The 17,341-nt window shown below is 38.2% G+C and overlaps 1 protein-coding gene across 9 annotated transcripts in view; it reads left to right on the plus strand.

Annotated features, from left to right (window-relative positions):
• Nucleotides 1–17,341, plus strand: part of BCAS3 (BCAS3 microtubule associated cell migration factor) — a 657,493-nt gene that overhangs the window by 168,026 nt on the left and 472,126 nt on the right. For all 9 annotated transcript variants that reach the window (XM_053567923.1, XM_053567926.1, XM_053567929.1 and 6 more), the window contains exon 8: nucleotides 976–1,083. In XM_053567923.1, the coding sequence (XP_053423898.1) occupies nucleotides 976–1,083 (108 nt within the window). The remainder of the gene's footprint in view (nucleotides 1–975; nucleotides 1,084–17,341) is intronic.

Here is a 17,341-nt window from a genome sequence, read left to right on the forward strand (position 1 = left end):
TCTTGGGGGAGGGGTCGGGCATTTTTCCTTTCGGTTGAGTTTTGTACCTGGATATTGTGTCTTGGAATCGCAGCTTTCCTCAGCAAGGGTGACCTGTAGTTATCTCTCTTCTCTCTCGGTTGGGCTTCCTGTCTCCAGCTCATTTGGATACCCTCTGGACATTATCCTTCTCTCTGGACAGGAGCCTATGTGGGAGGCTGCATCCAGTTGGCCATCTTGCCCCTCCTCTTCCTGTTTTTGATTTTTTAATACCACTTTATATATTGTTTAAAATGTCATTAATTATTTGCTCTTAATTTACAAAACAGGTGATGTTTGTATATTGACCTTGTATCTAGTGACCTTGGTAAAGCCACATAGTTTTTGTTGTGGGTTTATTTGCATGTGTGCATATATTATATATATTTCTACTTATAGATTTTTATTATTGAGTTATACAGTGAGGTTTTCAACATAAATGATAGCTTTATTTCTTCCTGTAGTAATTACTTTTCTTGACTTCTTCATGAGTCTTTCTGTACTATGTTGAATAGAGTATTGATAATTAATATTCTTGCCTAGTTCCTTATTTTGGGATCTAGACATATTTTATAAATGTTTGCTTATTTTTGTTTGTTAGTTTTAAGGTTGGTCCCCTTCATCAGCTTAATATTTGTTAAGCTTAATATTTGGAATATTTGTTATCATGAATGGGTTCTGAAATTTATCAAATGCTTTTCTGCATTTATTGACATAATTATATTATTTGTCTTTTGTATAGTATTTATTTGGTGAGTGATTTCTTTCTTCTCTGATTTGTGTTCCTAACCTAAATTGATATAAAATAAGGGTTGTATTGTGATCATCTTTTTGGCAAGGTTTGAAACAATTTACTGATGTCCTATTAATGAGGGATTTGAATCTTATGTTAATAAGAAAATGTAGAGGTTAATAGCCTTTCTCCTTTTATCAAATACTGTTTTTTTCTTCTTTTAGCACGAGCCCACCTTACTGTTGTGTGGATTTATATTCACTTCGTACTGGGGAGATGGTCAAGTCCATTCAGTTTAAGACACCTATTTATGATCTCCACTGCAACAAACGGTAAGCACTTTTTCATGTATTTCTTGTGCAATAACTTAACAAGAAACATGTTCTCCCAGGCATGGAATATCCTACCAATTTCACTGGCTAGTAGACTTATTAAAAAAAATTTTTTTTTTTCAAATAAAAATTTTTTTTCCAGAAACACCTGAATTCTGTCTGGTGAAATAGCTCTAGGATTTCTTAATGAATATATTCCAACTTCCCATCTTGATCCATTAGGGAGTTTTGAATTTAGGGTAGTGGAACATAACCAGCATTTGTAAAACAAAATGGAAAAGTAAGCAAACCTTTGTATATAAAAAAGATGGCTTTTTAAAATAGGCATAATATGTATGCCTTATAGTTATTGATTTATGATGTCAGATATAGTTTTGTGTAGACTTATCCAAACTTTTGAAAAGCATGTTTCTTAACTGTAAAAAAATGCTTTAAAATGTTTTTTATTCCTTCCCATTTCACAATGGAGCTATAACAGGGACTATACTGATTTATTTCTTTGAAATTTGTTTTGTATGGTCTGGCCCAGTGGCTCATGTGTATAATCCTCCCACTCTTGGAGGCTGAGGTGGGTGGATTGCCTGAGCTCAGGATTTTGAGACCAGCCTGAGCAAAGTGACATCCCATCTCTACTATAAATGGAAAAACTAGCTGGGCGTCATGTCAGGTACTTGTAGTCCTAGCTACTTGGGAGACTGAGGCAAGAGGATCGCTTGAGCTGAAAAGTCTGAGGCTGCTATGAGCTATGATGCATGGTACTCTACCTAGGGTAACACAGTAAGACTCTGTCTCAGAAATTTTTTATTTTTGTTTTGTATAATTGCTAGAAAAAAATTCAGATCTAAGTTGAACTTCTACCTGACCTTTAGTAACAATGACAAATTAACCACAGAACATTGCAGGAGAGAGGAATCATGGTAATCTTCTCTTATTTGGTACTTTCCTTTAACATTGTAGCCAACTGAAGCTGTGGGATGTAAAATATCAATTTTCCTCATCATAAAAATGCAGACACCTGAAGCAGAAAATGAAATATTTTATCTCATTTCAATATACTTAAGTGAATCGAGTTAAATGAATTGTGCTTGCAGATCAATAACTGGAATATAGAAAATCATTCATAGCCCATACTTAACTACACAAAGGCAAACAGTGCAAGTTGAAATGCAAATTTGAGGCCATGGGCACTTGTTCAAGAGCTCTTGCAAGAAGTGACTTGGCAGAGAGTGTAAAAGAAAGGAGAATATGGGGGGAATTCATTGATGCAGAAGGGAAATAAATAGGTGAAGCACAGGGTCAGAGAGTCATCAGAGACTTACGCAGTTTAAAGCACTTAGGAGTCAACGGGGTCTAGACGAGTGTGCAGAAACACATGTAACCTTGGAAATTCCTTCTGGTGATGTGGCAGGCAATTTAAAGGGGATGGTGTCTTCAAATAAAAAAGAAGCAAAAAAGAGAAGGTATAAAGTAAGCCTTGCTCAAACAAGATAACACCACAAACTCAGAAGATTTACCACTTCCCTGCCTCAATCCCCTAAAATGTATCATTTCTACCTTTAGCAGTTATTTTGTGCCTGCCCCATCATTGTGCAGTAGATCTCTGACCAAAGCGAGGGTTAGAGATGCTACCCGCTGTGCAATGAAAAATCCACATATAACTTTTGACTCCTTCAAAAACCTAACTAATGGACTGCTTTTTTTTGGAAGCCTTTTTTATCTTTTTGGGAAAACTTTGATAATGTAATCAATCCACTCATAATTTTTATGTTATGTGTATTACATACTGTGTTCTTACTATTAAGTAAACTAGAGAAAAATGTTATTAAGAAAGTCATAAGGAAGAGAAACTAGACTTTTTATTCCTTAAGCAGTAGTAGATCATCATCATAAAGGTCTTCATCCTCATTGTCTTCACATTGGAGAGGCTGAGGAGGATGAGGAAGAGGAAGAATTGGTCTTGCTCTTTGTAGCAAACAAATCCATGTCTCAGTGGACCTGCACAGTTGAAGAAGCACCTGTTACTCAAGGGTCTACTGTATATTTGCTGTGGGAGGGGCAGATACCTTGGCTTTTTAATTCACAATCTTTAGATTGAGAGGAAGTATATTTGAGGAGCTGTATTTAAGGAATTACACCCATGCATCCTCATTTGTACCTGGACCTGATATAGATGATGAGACTCATACGGGGATGAGGTTTTGGAGATTTTGAAACAGAGTGTGTATTTCTTTTTTTTTTTTTTGGAAGAATGCCAATAATTTAATAATTTATATAAAATTTAAACAAAGCAACCGTGTGGTTTCAAATGTTCTTAGATTCTATGACACTTTTCCTTTCAAATGACGGAATTTAATTTCTTCAACCTTGAATGTGGGCAGGACTTAATGATTTAAACTTGTGATGACTAGAATAAAGTAGAAATGGTGAGCAACTTGAGAGACAAGGTCATAAAAGGCAACAAGTCTTTCTCTTCACTTTCTTGGATTAGGTATAGATCTAAGAAGGTGAGTATAATGTTATAGATATCATGTAGTGTGACATAGTAGGCATCATTTGATTTAAAAATGTGAGGAGAAAAGGGGAAAACGGTATAGATGGGAGTCAAGTGACAATAGATGATCATGCCAATCCCTAAGAGGGAAAGAAATCTCCCCCGTGTAAAAGCCAAAAACATTCTATTTCATCAAGGGGAGCTCAGACCACACTTATCAATATACTGATAAATGTAAGTAGGCTGGGCATAGTGGCTCACACTCTGGGAGGCCAAAGAGGGAGAATTGCTTCAGGTCAGGATTTGGAGACCAGCCTGAGCAATAGGCTGGTCAGGGTAGTGTGCTCCTGTAGTTTCAGCTACTCTGGAGCCTGAGGCAGGTGATCACTTGAGCCCAGTAGTTTGAAGCTGTAGTGAGCTATTATGATGCTACTGTACTCTATCCAGGGCTGAGTGAGACTCAGTATCCAAAAAGAAAGTTAGTTTAAATTACCTATAACAAAAATATTTTTGAATCGACTCAGTAAACAAATGCAAGGATTAATCTCCTTGATGGTTAAACAGTTATTAAGAATTGGGAATACTAAGCATACTTTTATTATTGTACTGAATGAAAATCTTAACAAAGCTATAAGATCTTCAGGGTAGATTAATAATAGAATTTACACAGTTTGAAGAGCAGAGATTAGAAATTTAGAAAACCATTATCAGAGCATGATCGATCTATTGGAAGGTTTTAGAAGGTTTAAGAAGTATTAGAAGGTTAAAAAGTATTAGAAGGTTTATGAAGAAGACAGATGCAGGTGAAAGCAAAGCTAAAGAAATAATTTCAGAAGGTTCCCTAAATTTTATGACATACATAAATTCACATATTTATGATCTCCAAGAACACCAAGCCAGAGAAATAAGAAAACTACTCCTATGTACATCATAGTCCAGTATTTGAAAACTAAAGATCAAGAGGAACACTTGGAGGTACCATTAGAAAAATGCCACATTTTATAGAGAAACAGCAATTTAATGAACCGGGACTTCACTCAGAAGCCCTCAGAAGAAGTAAGAGTACTCAGAAAGAAACGTCACCAGTCCTTCCAGTAACCAACCCTGACTATCTCCTTTCTTGCTTTCTGTCTACACTTCTACACGTGTATTAGTTCTAACCTTTCTCACCTCTAATTAAAATCTTTTCATCCTGATTACCCATCCTCCTCCAGGCACCCTGTCCAAATTTCTCACATTAGCAGTCCTCATTTGTCCCTACTGTTAGACACACACACCGCTCTCTTCCAGGTTACATTGACCTCCATGTTCCTAAGTATATTGGTCAGTTTTCAGATCTTGTTATCACTGAGCTGTTGTTAAGAGTCATTCCCCAAATATTCAGTGAACAAAAGTTCCTCTTTTTTGGAAGCACTTTCTTACCCAGGTTTTTGGGATATCATCCCCTTGTTTTTTCACTGGGTTTCTTTTTTTTATTTTATTTTATTTATTTATTTATTTATTTATTTTTATTAAACCGTAGCTGTGTACATTAGTATGATCGTGGGGCACCATACACTTGGTTCATAGATCGTTCACTGGGTTTCTTTACCAATGGCTAAATGTTGGAGGGCTTTCATCTTTGAATCTCATTCTCTTTTCAACTGTGCTGCTTCTCCATATGTCCTTATCTATTTTCATTAATTTAATACAATTAATTTATAGCGATCTATAAATTTCTGTCTTAACCTGTAACTCTGACCTCTATTCCCGTGTTTTCCGTTTTCCATAAGTGATTTGAGAGGACTGAGGCTCATGAAGATCGAATCACTTAAAAGGAAATAAAGCAACAGGTCTTTGCCTATTTAAGGATAATGAAGATGAACTGGCTTATATTTCCTTATGCAAAAATGAATGGATGCAATGTGAAATTTTGAACATTTGTCTACTAATTAGACAAAAGCTATTTAAAATCCTTAGGAATAAGTCAAATGAAAGATATATAGGACCTCTATTCAGAAAACTTTGAATTAGAGCAGTTATAGATGACCTAAAGAAACAAATAGTGAAGACTATTTTTATGAAGTAGAAGATTTTCATGATTTCAAAATTATCATTATTTGATAAAAAATTTTTTTTTCATTATTATTAAATCATAGCTGTGTACATTAATGCAATCATGGGGCACCATACACTGGTTTTATAGACCATTTGACATATTTTCATCACACTGGTTAACATAGCCTTCCTGGCATTTTCTTAGTTATTGTGTTAAGGCATTTATATTCTACATTTAGTAAGTTTCACATGTACCCTTGTAAGATGCACCGTAGGTGTGATCCCACCAATCACCCTCCCTCTGTCCACCCTCCTCCCTCCCTTTCCCTCCCTCTCCCGCTTCCCCATATTCTTAGGTTATACAGGGTTATAGCTTTCATATGAAAGCCATAAATTATTTTCATAGTAGGGCTGAGTACACTGGATACTTTTTCTTCCATTCTTGAGATACTTTACTAAGAAGAATATGTTCCAACTCCATCCATGTAAACATGAAAGAGGTAAAGTCTCCATCTTTCTTTAAGGCTGCATAATATTCCATGGTGTACATATACCACAATTTATCAATCCATTCGTGGATCGATGGGCACTTGGGCTTTTTCCATGACTTAGCAATTATGAATTTGGCTGCAGTAAACATTCTGGTGCAAATATCTTTTTTATAATGTGATTTTTGGTCTTCTGGGTATATACCTAGTAGAGGAATTATAGGATTGAATGGCAGGTCTATTTTTAGATCTCTAAATGTTCTCCAAACATCTTTCCAAAAGAAATGTATTAATTTGCATTCCCACCAGCAGTGTAGAAGTGTTCCCTTTTCTCCACATGCACACCAATGTCTCTGGTCTTGGGATTTTGTGATATGGGCTAATCTTACTGAAGTTAGGTGATATCTCAAAGTAGTTTTGATTTGCATTTCTCTGATGATTAAGGATGATAAACATTTTTTCATATGTCTGTAGGCCGTGCGCCTGTCTTCTTAAGAGAAGTTTCTCTTCAAGTCCCTTGCCCAGCCTGCGATGGGATCACTTCTTCTTTTCTTGCTTATACGTTTGAATTCTCTGTGGACTCTGGTTATTAAACCTTTGTTGGAGACATAACCTGCAAATATCTTCTCCCATTCTGAGGGCTGTCTGCTTTCTTTACTTACTGTGTTCTTGGCTGTGCAGAAGCTTTTTAGTTTGATCAGATCCCAATAGTGTATTTCTGAAGCTGCTTCAATTGCCTGGGAGGTCTTCTTCATAAAATATTCACCCAGACAGATTTCTTCAAGAGTTTTCTCTGCACTCTCTTCTAGTATTTTAATAGTTTCATGTCTTAAGTTTAAATCTTTAATCCAGTGAGAGTCTATCTTAGTTAATGGTGAAAGGTGTGGGTCCAGTTTCAGTCTTCTACAGGTTGCCAGCCAGTTCACCCAGCACCATTTGTTAAATAGGGAATCTTTTCCTCACTGAATGTTTTTAATTGGCTTGTCAAAGATCAAATAACGGTAAGTAGCTGGGTTCATCTCTTGGTTCTCTGTTCTGTTCCAGACATCTACTTCTCTGTTTTTGTGCCAGTACCATGCTGTTTTGATCACTATCGATTTATAGTATAGTCTGAGGTCTGGCAGCGTGATTCCTCCTGCTTTGTTTTTATTTCTGAGTAATGTCTTGGCTATTCGAGGTTTTTTCTGATTCCATATAAAATGAAGTATTATTTTTTCAAGATCTTTAAAGTATGACAGTAGAGCTTTAATAGGGATTCCCTTAAAATTGTATATTGCTTTGGGTAGTAGGGACATTTTAACAATGTTGATTCTTCTCAGCCATGAGCGTGGTATGTTTTTCCATACCATGGAAAAGAAAAGAAAAGCTATTTCTTTTCTTAGAGTTTCATAGTTCTCTTTATAGAGATCTTTCACATCCTTTGTTAGATAAACTCCCAAATATTTCATCTTCTTTGGTACTACTGTGAGCGGAATAGAGTCCTTGACTGTTTTTTTCAGCTTGACTATTGTTGGTATATATAAAGGCTACCGATTTATGGATGTTGATTTTGTAACCTGAGACGCTGCTGTATTCCTTGATCACTTCTAAGAGTTTTGTAGTAGAATCCCTGGTGTTTTCTAGATATATGATCATATCATCTGCGAAGAGCGAAAGTTTGATCTCTTCTGACCCTATATGGATACCCTGGATTGCCTTTTCTTCCCTAATTGTGATGGCTAAAACTTCCATTGCAATGTTAAAAAGCAGCAGAGACAATGGGCAACCTTGCCTGGTTCCTGATCTGAGTGGAAATGATTTCAGTTTAATTCGATTCAATAGGATATTGGCTGTGGGTTTGCTGTAGATGGCCTTTATCAGTTTAAGAAATGTCCCTTCTAAACCAAATTTCTTAAGTGTTCTGATCATGAAAGGATGCTGGATATTATCAAAAGCTTTTTCTGCATCAATTGAGAGAATTATATGGTCTTTGTTTTTTAATTTGTTTATGTGCTGAATTATATTTATAGATTTACATATATTGAACCAGCCTTGAGACCCTGTGATAAAACCAATTTGGTCATGATGTATAATTTGTTTGATATGTTGCTGGATTCTGTTAGGATCTTGTTGAATATTTTTTCATCTATATTCATTAGTGATATTGGTCTATAATTTTCTTTTCTTGTTGGGTCTTTTCCTAGTTTGGGGATCAGGATGATGTTTGCTTCATAGAATGTGTTGGATAGTATTCATTCTTTTCCTGTATTTTGGAACAGGTTGAGTAATATAGGTACTAGTTCCTCTTTAAAGGTTTGGTAGAATTCTGACGTGAAGCCATCTGGTCCCGGGCTTTTCTTTTTACAGAGATTTTGTATGGTTGATGCTATTTCAGAACTTGACATTGGATTGTTCAACGTTTCCACTTGATTCTGGTTAAGTCTTGGAATGTGACATGCTTCCAAGTATTGGACAATTTTCTTCAGATTTTCATATTTCTGAGAATAAAGTTTCTTGTAATATTCATTAAGGATTTTTTGAATGTCTGAGGAGTCTGTTGTTATTTCGTCTTTGTCATTTCTGATTGATGAAATTAGAGATTTTACTCTTTTTTTCCTGGTTAGGTTAGCCAAAGGTTTATCTATTTTATTGACCTTTTCAGAAAACCAACTTTTTGATTTATTCATCTGTTGTATAATTCTTTTGTTTTCAATTTCATTTAATTCTGCTCTAATTTTGGTTATTTCTTTTCTTCTGCTGGTTTGGGGGTCGTAATGTTCTTCCTTTTCCAGTTGCTTGAGATGTCTCATTAAATTGTTAACTTCCTCTCTCTCCGTTCTCTTGAGGAAGGCTTGCAGTGCCTTAAATTTGCCTCTTAGGATTGCCTTTGCAGTATCCCGGAGGTTCTGATAATTCGTGTCTTCATTGTTGTTTTGTTCCAAAAATTTGGCAGTTTCCTTCTTAATCTCATCTATGACCCAGCTGTCATTCAACATAAGGTTATTTAACTTCCATGTTTTTGTATGAATATGCAGATTCCTGTTGTTACCGAGTTTGACTTTTATTCTATGGTGGTCCGAGAAGATGCAAGGAATAATTTCTATTCCTTTAAATTTACTGAGGTTAGACTTGTGACCTAAGATGGGATATTGATTTTGGAATATGTTCTGTGGGCCGATGAGATGTGCATTCAGTTTTGTTGGGGTGAAATGTTCTGTATATGTCTGTTAAATCCAAATGTTGGATGGTTGGGTTTAAATCTAAAATTTGTTTGCTCAGCTTCTTACGGAGGATCTATCCAACACTGCCAAAGGAGTGTTAAAATCTCCGACTATTATGGAGCTGGAGGAAATCAAATTGCTCATGTCTTTTAGAGTTTCTCTTATAAATTGAGGTGCATTCTGGTTGGGTGCATAAATATTAATAATTAAAATCTTATCATATTGAGTATTACCCTTAACAAATGTGAACTGACCATTCTTTAATCTTTCCTTACTTTTGTTGGTTTAAAGCCTATTGTATCTGCAAATAGAATTGCAACACCTGCTTTTTTTGGTTACCATTTGTCTGAAATATGGACGACCATCCTTTCACCCTGAGTCTATATTTATCTTTTAAGGTAAGATGTGACTCTTGTATGCAGCAAATATCTGGCCTGAGTTTTTGTATCCAATCAGCCAACCTGTGCTTCTTAGAGGACAGTTTAAGCCATTCACATTAATGGAGAATATTGATAAGCCTGGTAAAATTTTGGGTATCGAGTTTTTCGAAAGTCCAGTGGATATTTTTATGTGACTTTTTTTTTTTTTTTTTTGGTAGAGACAGAGTCTCACTTTATGGAGAGTGCCATGGCCTCACACAGCTCACAGCAACCTCCAACTCCTGGGCTTAAGGTGATTCTCTTGCCTCAGCCTCCCGAGTAGCTGGGACTACAGGCACCCGCCACAATGCCTGGCTATTTTTTGTTTGCAGTTTGGCTGGGGCCGGGTTTGAACCCGCCACCCTCGGTATATGGGGCCGGCGCCTTTCCGACTGAGCCATAGGCACCGCCCTGCAGTGGATATTTTTAATGCTTTTGCCACTGTGGATGTTGGAGTTTGATCAAAAGTTTCTGTGTGAGTTTACTTTTGTGGTAGAGGATTGGGCTTGTCATTATGGAGGATAGGTCTGAGAGTATCCTGAAGGGCTGGTTTGGTTATGGCAAATTTCTACAACATGTGAATGTCATTAAAGTATTTAGTTTCTCCATCATAAATGAAACTCAGTTTAGCTGGATACAGGATCCTGGGTTGAAACTTTTTTTGTTTTAGGAGATTAAAAGTCGATGACCACCCTCTTTTGGCTTGAACGGTTTCATCAGAGAGATCTGCAGTCCTTCTAATATACGTCTGGCTGCTTTCAGAATTTTCTCCTTCATATTAACTTTAGTGAAGTTAATTGTGATGTGCCTGGGGGATGTGTTTTTCAGGTTTTGTGGTGCTGGGGTTCTGAAACTGCTATCTGAATTTCAGAATTTCTTGGCATGTCTGGAATATTCTCTTTCCTAATTTCATGGAGAAGAGCCTCTGTGCCTTGCAAAGCCACTTCATCACTTTCAGGGATTCCGGTGAGGTGGATATTAGCCTTCTTCAAATTATCCCAGAGCTCTCTGAGAGAATGATCCATTTTTGCTTTCCATTTCTCTTCCTCTTTGAGAGTTTGGGAACATTCAAAAGCTTTGTCTTCAGTGTCTGAAATCCTTTCTTCTGCTTGTTCCACTCTGTCACTGAGGGATTCTACTGTATTTTTAAGATCTTTGAGGACTGCAAATTCTTGCTTCAATGTGTCAGAATCTTTGGTGATCTTGTCTTTAAATTCTTTGAATTCTTGAGACAACTTTTGAATTTCTCCTTGAATTTCCAATTCCCACTTTTCCTCCTTTCTATTAATCTTGTTTGCAATCCATACTCTGAACTCAATTTCTGACATCTTGGCCATTTGTTTATGAATGGGATCTTCAGTTATGTCTGCCATATCTGTCTTTCCGTGGGTGGGGGTGTTGATCTACTTGGTTATTCATGTTACCAGAGTTTTTCTGCTGATTTCGCCCCATGATTATTTTACACTGTTTGACTAGATGAGTGGATAAAGAAAAGTTGGGTTTGGGGCTCCAGGAGTAGTGATTAACCAGCTCTTTGCCCAAAAGCTGGGACTAGTGTCTGTACCTTTTCCCCTGGAGCTTTGCCAAGGATCCGTACAGAGAAACTGGGAACCTGTTTGGTGTGGTGGGGCTAAGTGGCTCTGTCTTGTTTTTAGCTGGTCTCTGTCTAACCCTAGTGAATCAGTTACTCTGGGTTAAAGTCTCAGCTGTGGAGAAATAGTAGTAATTAAATCACCCCACCCCCCACAGGCAACAATTGGAAAAGGAAAATCAAACCTTCCTACAACCACACACCCAGGTACCACTTGGATAATCCTTGGGCAATTGGCCCAGTTCAAGAGGTTCAAATCAATTGTCTTAGTCAGCACCTGTCTCAGGTGGGAGAGTTTAAAAGATCTCTGGCAACTAGATTGCAGGGGTCTGCTGACAACTCAACTCAATTATGACTTGCTCCGGTGCTCCATGAGGTCAGGAGGACCCACCAAGCAAATAGATTAGTCTGGGAACGTTGATGCCTCCTTCCCCACTTTGCACCTCTGTCACACCCAGTCACTGATAACCCCGCAGGGCTGTGACCCAGTTGCCTCCAATGAGCAGATAACTCCAGGGGTTTGCACCTGCCTGAATCACAGGGAGATCTGTGTCTCCTCAGCTGGGCTGCTGCTCTTTGCCACTATCTGGCAGGGAGAGGTGAGGCTGGCAACCTGACAACTTTGGGTGCTTGATGGAGGCTGGGCCTGTTCACTCAGTTCTAGCCCTGCCCCTGATTGATGTTACTGACAGAACAGAACAACTTTGCGGAATTGTTTCTGTCCCAGCTAAATTCCCCTGCAGAAGAGAAGCTGTTTTGAGTTCACAGAACCTGCACCTCAGGCCCTGTCTTTGTTGCTGCCCAGTAGTTTATATTTGCAGCATGGTTAGCTGTCAGTTCTAGCCTCCTGCCCTCCTTTGTCTAGGCTGATAATCCCCTGAGGGCTGGGTGTGTCTTAGGCTCAGTAAAGCGATCCTCTGGGTCAGCCCTGCCCTGGGAGTCTGCCGGCACTGTGTGCATTTTCTAGTCCCCAGGCTCCACCCTGGCCAGTACCACCTCAGGCAAACCCTTTACTCATGGGGCCTGCATTTCTGTTCCAGATATTTTCTGCCAGTGGCTGCCACCTGAGAAGTTGCCTGGCCTCCTCTGGTTGCCCAGAGAGACAGGGGGTGTGACTCCGGAATATCCCGGGGTGAGCCCTGTTGTTGTCAAAAATGGCTGTTGCTCTGTGCCTCGGGGCACCGCCGCTCCTGTGTGGTTCCCTCTCAGCTGACTGTCCTCTCCTCACTTCTGTGCCACAGAATCAGCACTGGCCAGCAGCAGTCTATGCCCTGTCCATACCTCTTGAGATAATACCCAAAAATCAGGACTCCTGGGGAACAGGCCTCCAGACCTCAGAGTGAGAGTGGAGGGGAGTGCTCGGAGATCAGAATTGCAGGTAGAGAATATATACAATTTTTTGCCTGGCAAGAAAGCGCCATGGCACCCTAGTAGGGGAAGTAGGTCCAGTTTTTAGAGGGTCTCTCCCGTGGGATATAATGGGAGGACTTTTGCACTCTGCTCGTTTGTTTATGGGGTACTCCAAGCCATTCTCATTGGGGAAGGGACTCCCGTCCGCTTGGGGATGGATTTTGTACCTTTTGTTTATATCCTGGGGGTCGCAGCTTGCCTCAGCAGGGTTGATGTGTGTTCTTCAACCTTCTCTCTTGGCACAGCTCTAATCCGCCAGGTTACTTGCTAAATTTCTGTCCTTCTGGACGGGAGCCTCTGTGGAAAGCTGGCTTGAGTCAGCCATCTTGTGTCCACCCCCCAAATTTTTTATTATGTATCAAGCTTTATTACTCAAGCTTTATTAATCAAGTAATTAATTAAATCTAATACTGATGAAAAGATAGAAAAGTAGTGCAATAGAATAGAGTCCAGAGTTAGACACACACATACATGGCCAGGTGAGTATGATAAAGGTGTCACTGCAGCAGTTTTTTCAATAAATATGAGTATTTCTTGTTCACTTGGATGTTCATATAGAAAAAAAGTCCTGACATCTCCATAACAAACAATTCCAGATGAATTATATCTTTAAACATGAAACATTTTGTTTGTAGGAAAATTTCAAGTAGCAATTTAACTAATGGCTAGTCATGGTAGGTCTCATGGTAGCTCTTGACTTAATCACAGCACTTTGGGAGGCATAGGCAGGAGGAATTCTTGAGGCCAGAAGTTCAAGACCAGCCTGAACAACACAGGAAGAACCTGTGTCTGGAAAAATGTAAAATTAGCTGAGCATGGTGGCATGCACTTGTAGTCCCAGCTATTTAGAGGCCAACATGGAAGGATTGCTTGTGTTTGAGGTTGCAGTGAGTTATGATACCAGTGCATGGAAGCCTAGGGGATGGAGCAAGACCTTGTCTCTTAAAAATTTTTTTTAAATCATTTTATTTATACAAGGATATTTAGGTTTTAAATTCCTTCTCATACCAGTTTTGATAGTTTGCATCTTTCTAGACATTTGTCTTTTAGGTTGTCTAATTTATTGGAATTAAGTTGTTTGTAATATTTATATATTATAAATTTAATGACTGGGATATCTAGTGACATAGATAATTGGTGAATTCTCTCTTTTTTGGATCAGTGTACTTAGAAATTTAGTTTTGCTTCTAGCAGTAAATTTATTTTACAGGAGGTGGGGTGAAATACATGCTGATTATTAAGTTTAGCAAATTTCTAGTTTGCTGACTGACAAGTTTTTGTTGTTGTTTTTAATAATGGGGCACTGAATTTAATGAAGTCACAATGAGGATGACTCTGTATTTGTTTCTCAATCTATTAAAAAAGTAAATTATAGGCTGGGTGCAGCAGCTCACGCCTGTAATCCTAGTACTTTGGGAAACTGAGAGAAGAAGATTGCTTGAGCCCAAGAGTTTGAGGTTGCTGTGAACTATGATGCCATGGCGCCTTCTACCTAGTCTCACAGAGTGAGACTATGCCTAAAAAAAAGTAAGTTATGTATTGGATGATTTCCCAGTGTTAAATCATTCTTGCATTCTGGGATAAACACAAGGGTGTGATTATTTATAATTCTTTTTATCTATTCATAGATTTCATATATGGTCATGAGTAAGGTTGATCTATAATTTTCTTCCTATTATTATGCTTTTTTTTTTTTTAAATAAAACACTTAGGAAAGGGTTTCTTCTTTGGTATTTTCTATGATCATTTGCATAGGATTGCTACATCTTCCTTTTTTTTAAGAGACAGAGTCTCACTTTGTTGCCCTTGGTAGAGTGCTATGGAGTCACAGCTCACAGCAACTTCCAGCTCTTGGGCTTAGGCAATTCTCTTGCTTCAGCCTCCCGAGTAGCTGGGACTACAGGCTCCCGCCACAACGCCCAGCTATTTTTTTGTTGCAGTTTGGCGGGGGGCAGGTTATAACCCACCACCCTCGATATATGGGGCCGACGCCCTGCCCACTGAACCACAGGTGCCGCCCATGCTACATCTTCCTTAAATCATTTGAGTTTCAGTTATTGTGTATAGATACATTTATGATCATTATGTTTTCTTGCTGCGTGAACTTTTATGAATCATCCTTTGTCATGGTTGATACTCTTGTTCCTAATGTTTGTTTTGTCTAATAATAATATATCCATTTCTGTGCTTTTAGTTACTATTTGCATGGTAGGTATTTTTCTGTTTTTCAATTTTAAGCTAGTTATGTCTTTGAATTCATTGATCCAGGCATAACATATTTTCGTCATTATCCAATCTGTCTCCTATTTTTATTTTTTATTTGTTTTATTTCTTTATTAAATCATAACTGTGTACATTAATGCATTTATGGGGTACAGTAAGCTGATTTGATATATAGTGTGGAATGCTTACATAACTGTCTCCTTGCTTACTTATTTGTTGTGGAAGAATACTATGCAGCCATAAAAAAGATGGAGACTTCACATCTGTCTCCTATTTTTAAAGGTTTATAATAGAGGCTGAGTATGGTGGATCATGCCTATAATGCTAGTACTCTGGGAGACTGATGCAAGAGGATTGCTTGAGTCCAGGAGTTTGAGTTTGCTGTAAGCTATGATGCCATAGCATTCTTCCTGGGGCGACAAAATGAGACTCTGCTTCAAAAAAAAAAAAAAAAGCTAGTTGTTGTGGCTGAAGCTTGTAATCCCAGCACTGTGGGAGGCTGACGAGGGAGAATTGCTTGAGCTCAGGAGTTTGAGACTTGCCTGAACCAGAGTGACACCCTGAGTCATTAAAAAAAAAAAAAAAAAACCCAGCTAGGTGCCATGGCAGCGAGTGCCTGGAATCGCAGCGGCTTCTGAAGGCTGAGGCAGCAGGATGCCCACAGCCCAAGTCTGAGGTTGCAGTGAGATATGACAACATTGCAGTCTGCTCAGGGCATAGGGTGGGACTATGTCTTTAAAAAAAAAAAAGCAAGGAAATAAAAAAAAATAAAAAATGGAGCAAGGAAATAAAAAATTAAATTAAAGGAAGGTTTATAAAAGAAATTGTGAGAAGGAAAGACATTATTGTGTGTGTATATGTATGTATGTATGTACGTGTGGGTCATTACAAAAGTTTTAAGCACAGTTATGATTTAATAAAAAAAAAAGTTTCGAGATACTCAAAAATCAAGAAATATAAAATCTGCATGGATGGAAACAAGTGAAGCCTTCGCAGCAACACTGATAAGCCAAGCAAGTTGAAACTTTCATGAGTGAATCAATCAGAAAGGACTCTGTCGACTGCTTCTTGGAAGTGAAATAACAGACCATTACACAATCTGTCTCAAAACTTTCCTAATAGCCCATGATGGATATAGTGTGTGTGTAGGAATATAAATATATACCACCTGTTTGGTTCTATTCACTCTTTTTTTGAGACAGAGTCTCACTTTGTCACCCTCTGTAGAGTGAACCCTGGCATCATAGCTCACAGCAACCTCAAAGCGTTACTCAAGTGATGCTCTTGCCTCAGCCTCCTGAGTAGTTAGGACTTCAGGCACCCACCAAGAGCAAGAGGCAGGGTCTTGCTCTTACTCAGGCTGGTCTCGAACTCCTGAGCTCTAGCTGTCTAATGGCCTCAGCCTCCCCGAGTGCTAGGATTACAGATGTGAGGCATCATACCCATCCTCACTGATGATTAATGTGGTGTATGTTTTCTTTTTTGTGTGTTTCCTTATTTGATATTGTATGTCACACATTGTGTGTGAAGGAACAGTACAGATTTTGATAATAAATATTTACATATGGAAATGCCTTTTTTTCTATCGGTACTAGAGCCTTAAGTTGATCCAGCGTCAAGATGAGGTGGTTTGGGGCTACATTATAGTAATAGAATATAAATGGAATTTTCTAGTTTCCTGCTATTTCTAAAATTTCATTGTCTCCTTCTTAAGGTCATTATCTTATATTTTTATATATTCAATGAATACATATACTCATAGCAGATATTACTTAGTAACAAATAACCCAGCAAGAAAATAGGCAAACATTTTTAATATGCCCAGTTGGAATAAATCACAAGGATGCAATCACTCATTAGAAATATTCTGCATCGGGTGGCGCCTGTGGCCTAGTGGTTAGGGCACTTGCTCCATATACCGAGTGTGGCGGGTTCAAACCCGGCCCTGGCCAAACTGCAACAAAAAAATAGCCGGGCATTGTGGTGGGTGTCTGTAGTCCCAGCTACTCGGGAGGCTGAGGCAAGAGAATTGCCTAAGCCCAGGAGTTGAAGGTTGCTGTGATCTGTGACAGCATGGCTCTCTACCAAGGGTGATAAAGTGAGACTCTGTCTCTACAAAAAAAAAAAAAAAAGAAGAAAAGAAAAAAAGAAATATTCTGCATCAGCAAATGAAATTCTTCTGTTTTAACAAATTAACAAAATTAATAAAGCATGCATATTAAATATTCTTTTTTCTCATCCATTATTAGTATGTTTTGTTCAGAATATCACACTTCCAATTTTGAAAAATAATCTAGTAGTGTGCTGAATATTTAGTATCTAATCTTTATTTTTTTTGTTTGTTTGTTTTGAGATACAGTCTCCCTTTGTCACCCTGGGTAGAGTGCTGTGGTGTCATA

Source organism: Nycticebus coucang, chromosome 18, assembly GCF_027406575.1.
Source record: "Nycticebus coucang isolate mNycCou1 chromosome 18, mNycCou1.pri, whole genome shotgun sequence".
Taxonomy (NCBI): Eukaryota; Metazoa; Chordata; class Mammalia; order Primates; family Lorisidae; genus Nycticebus; species Nycticebus coucang.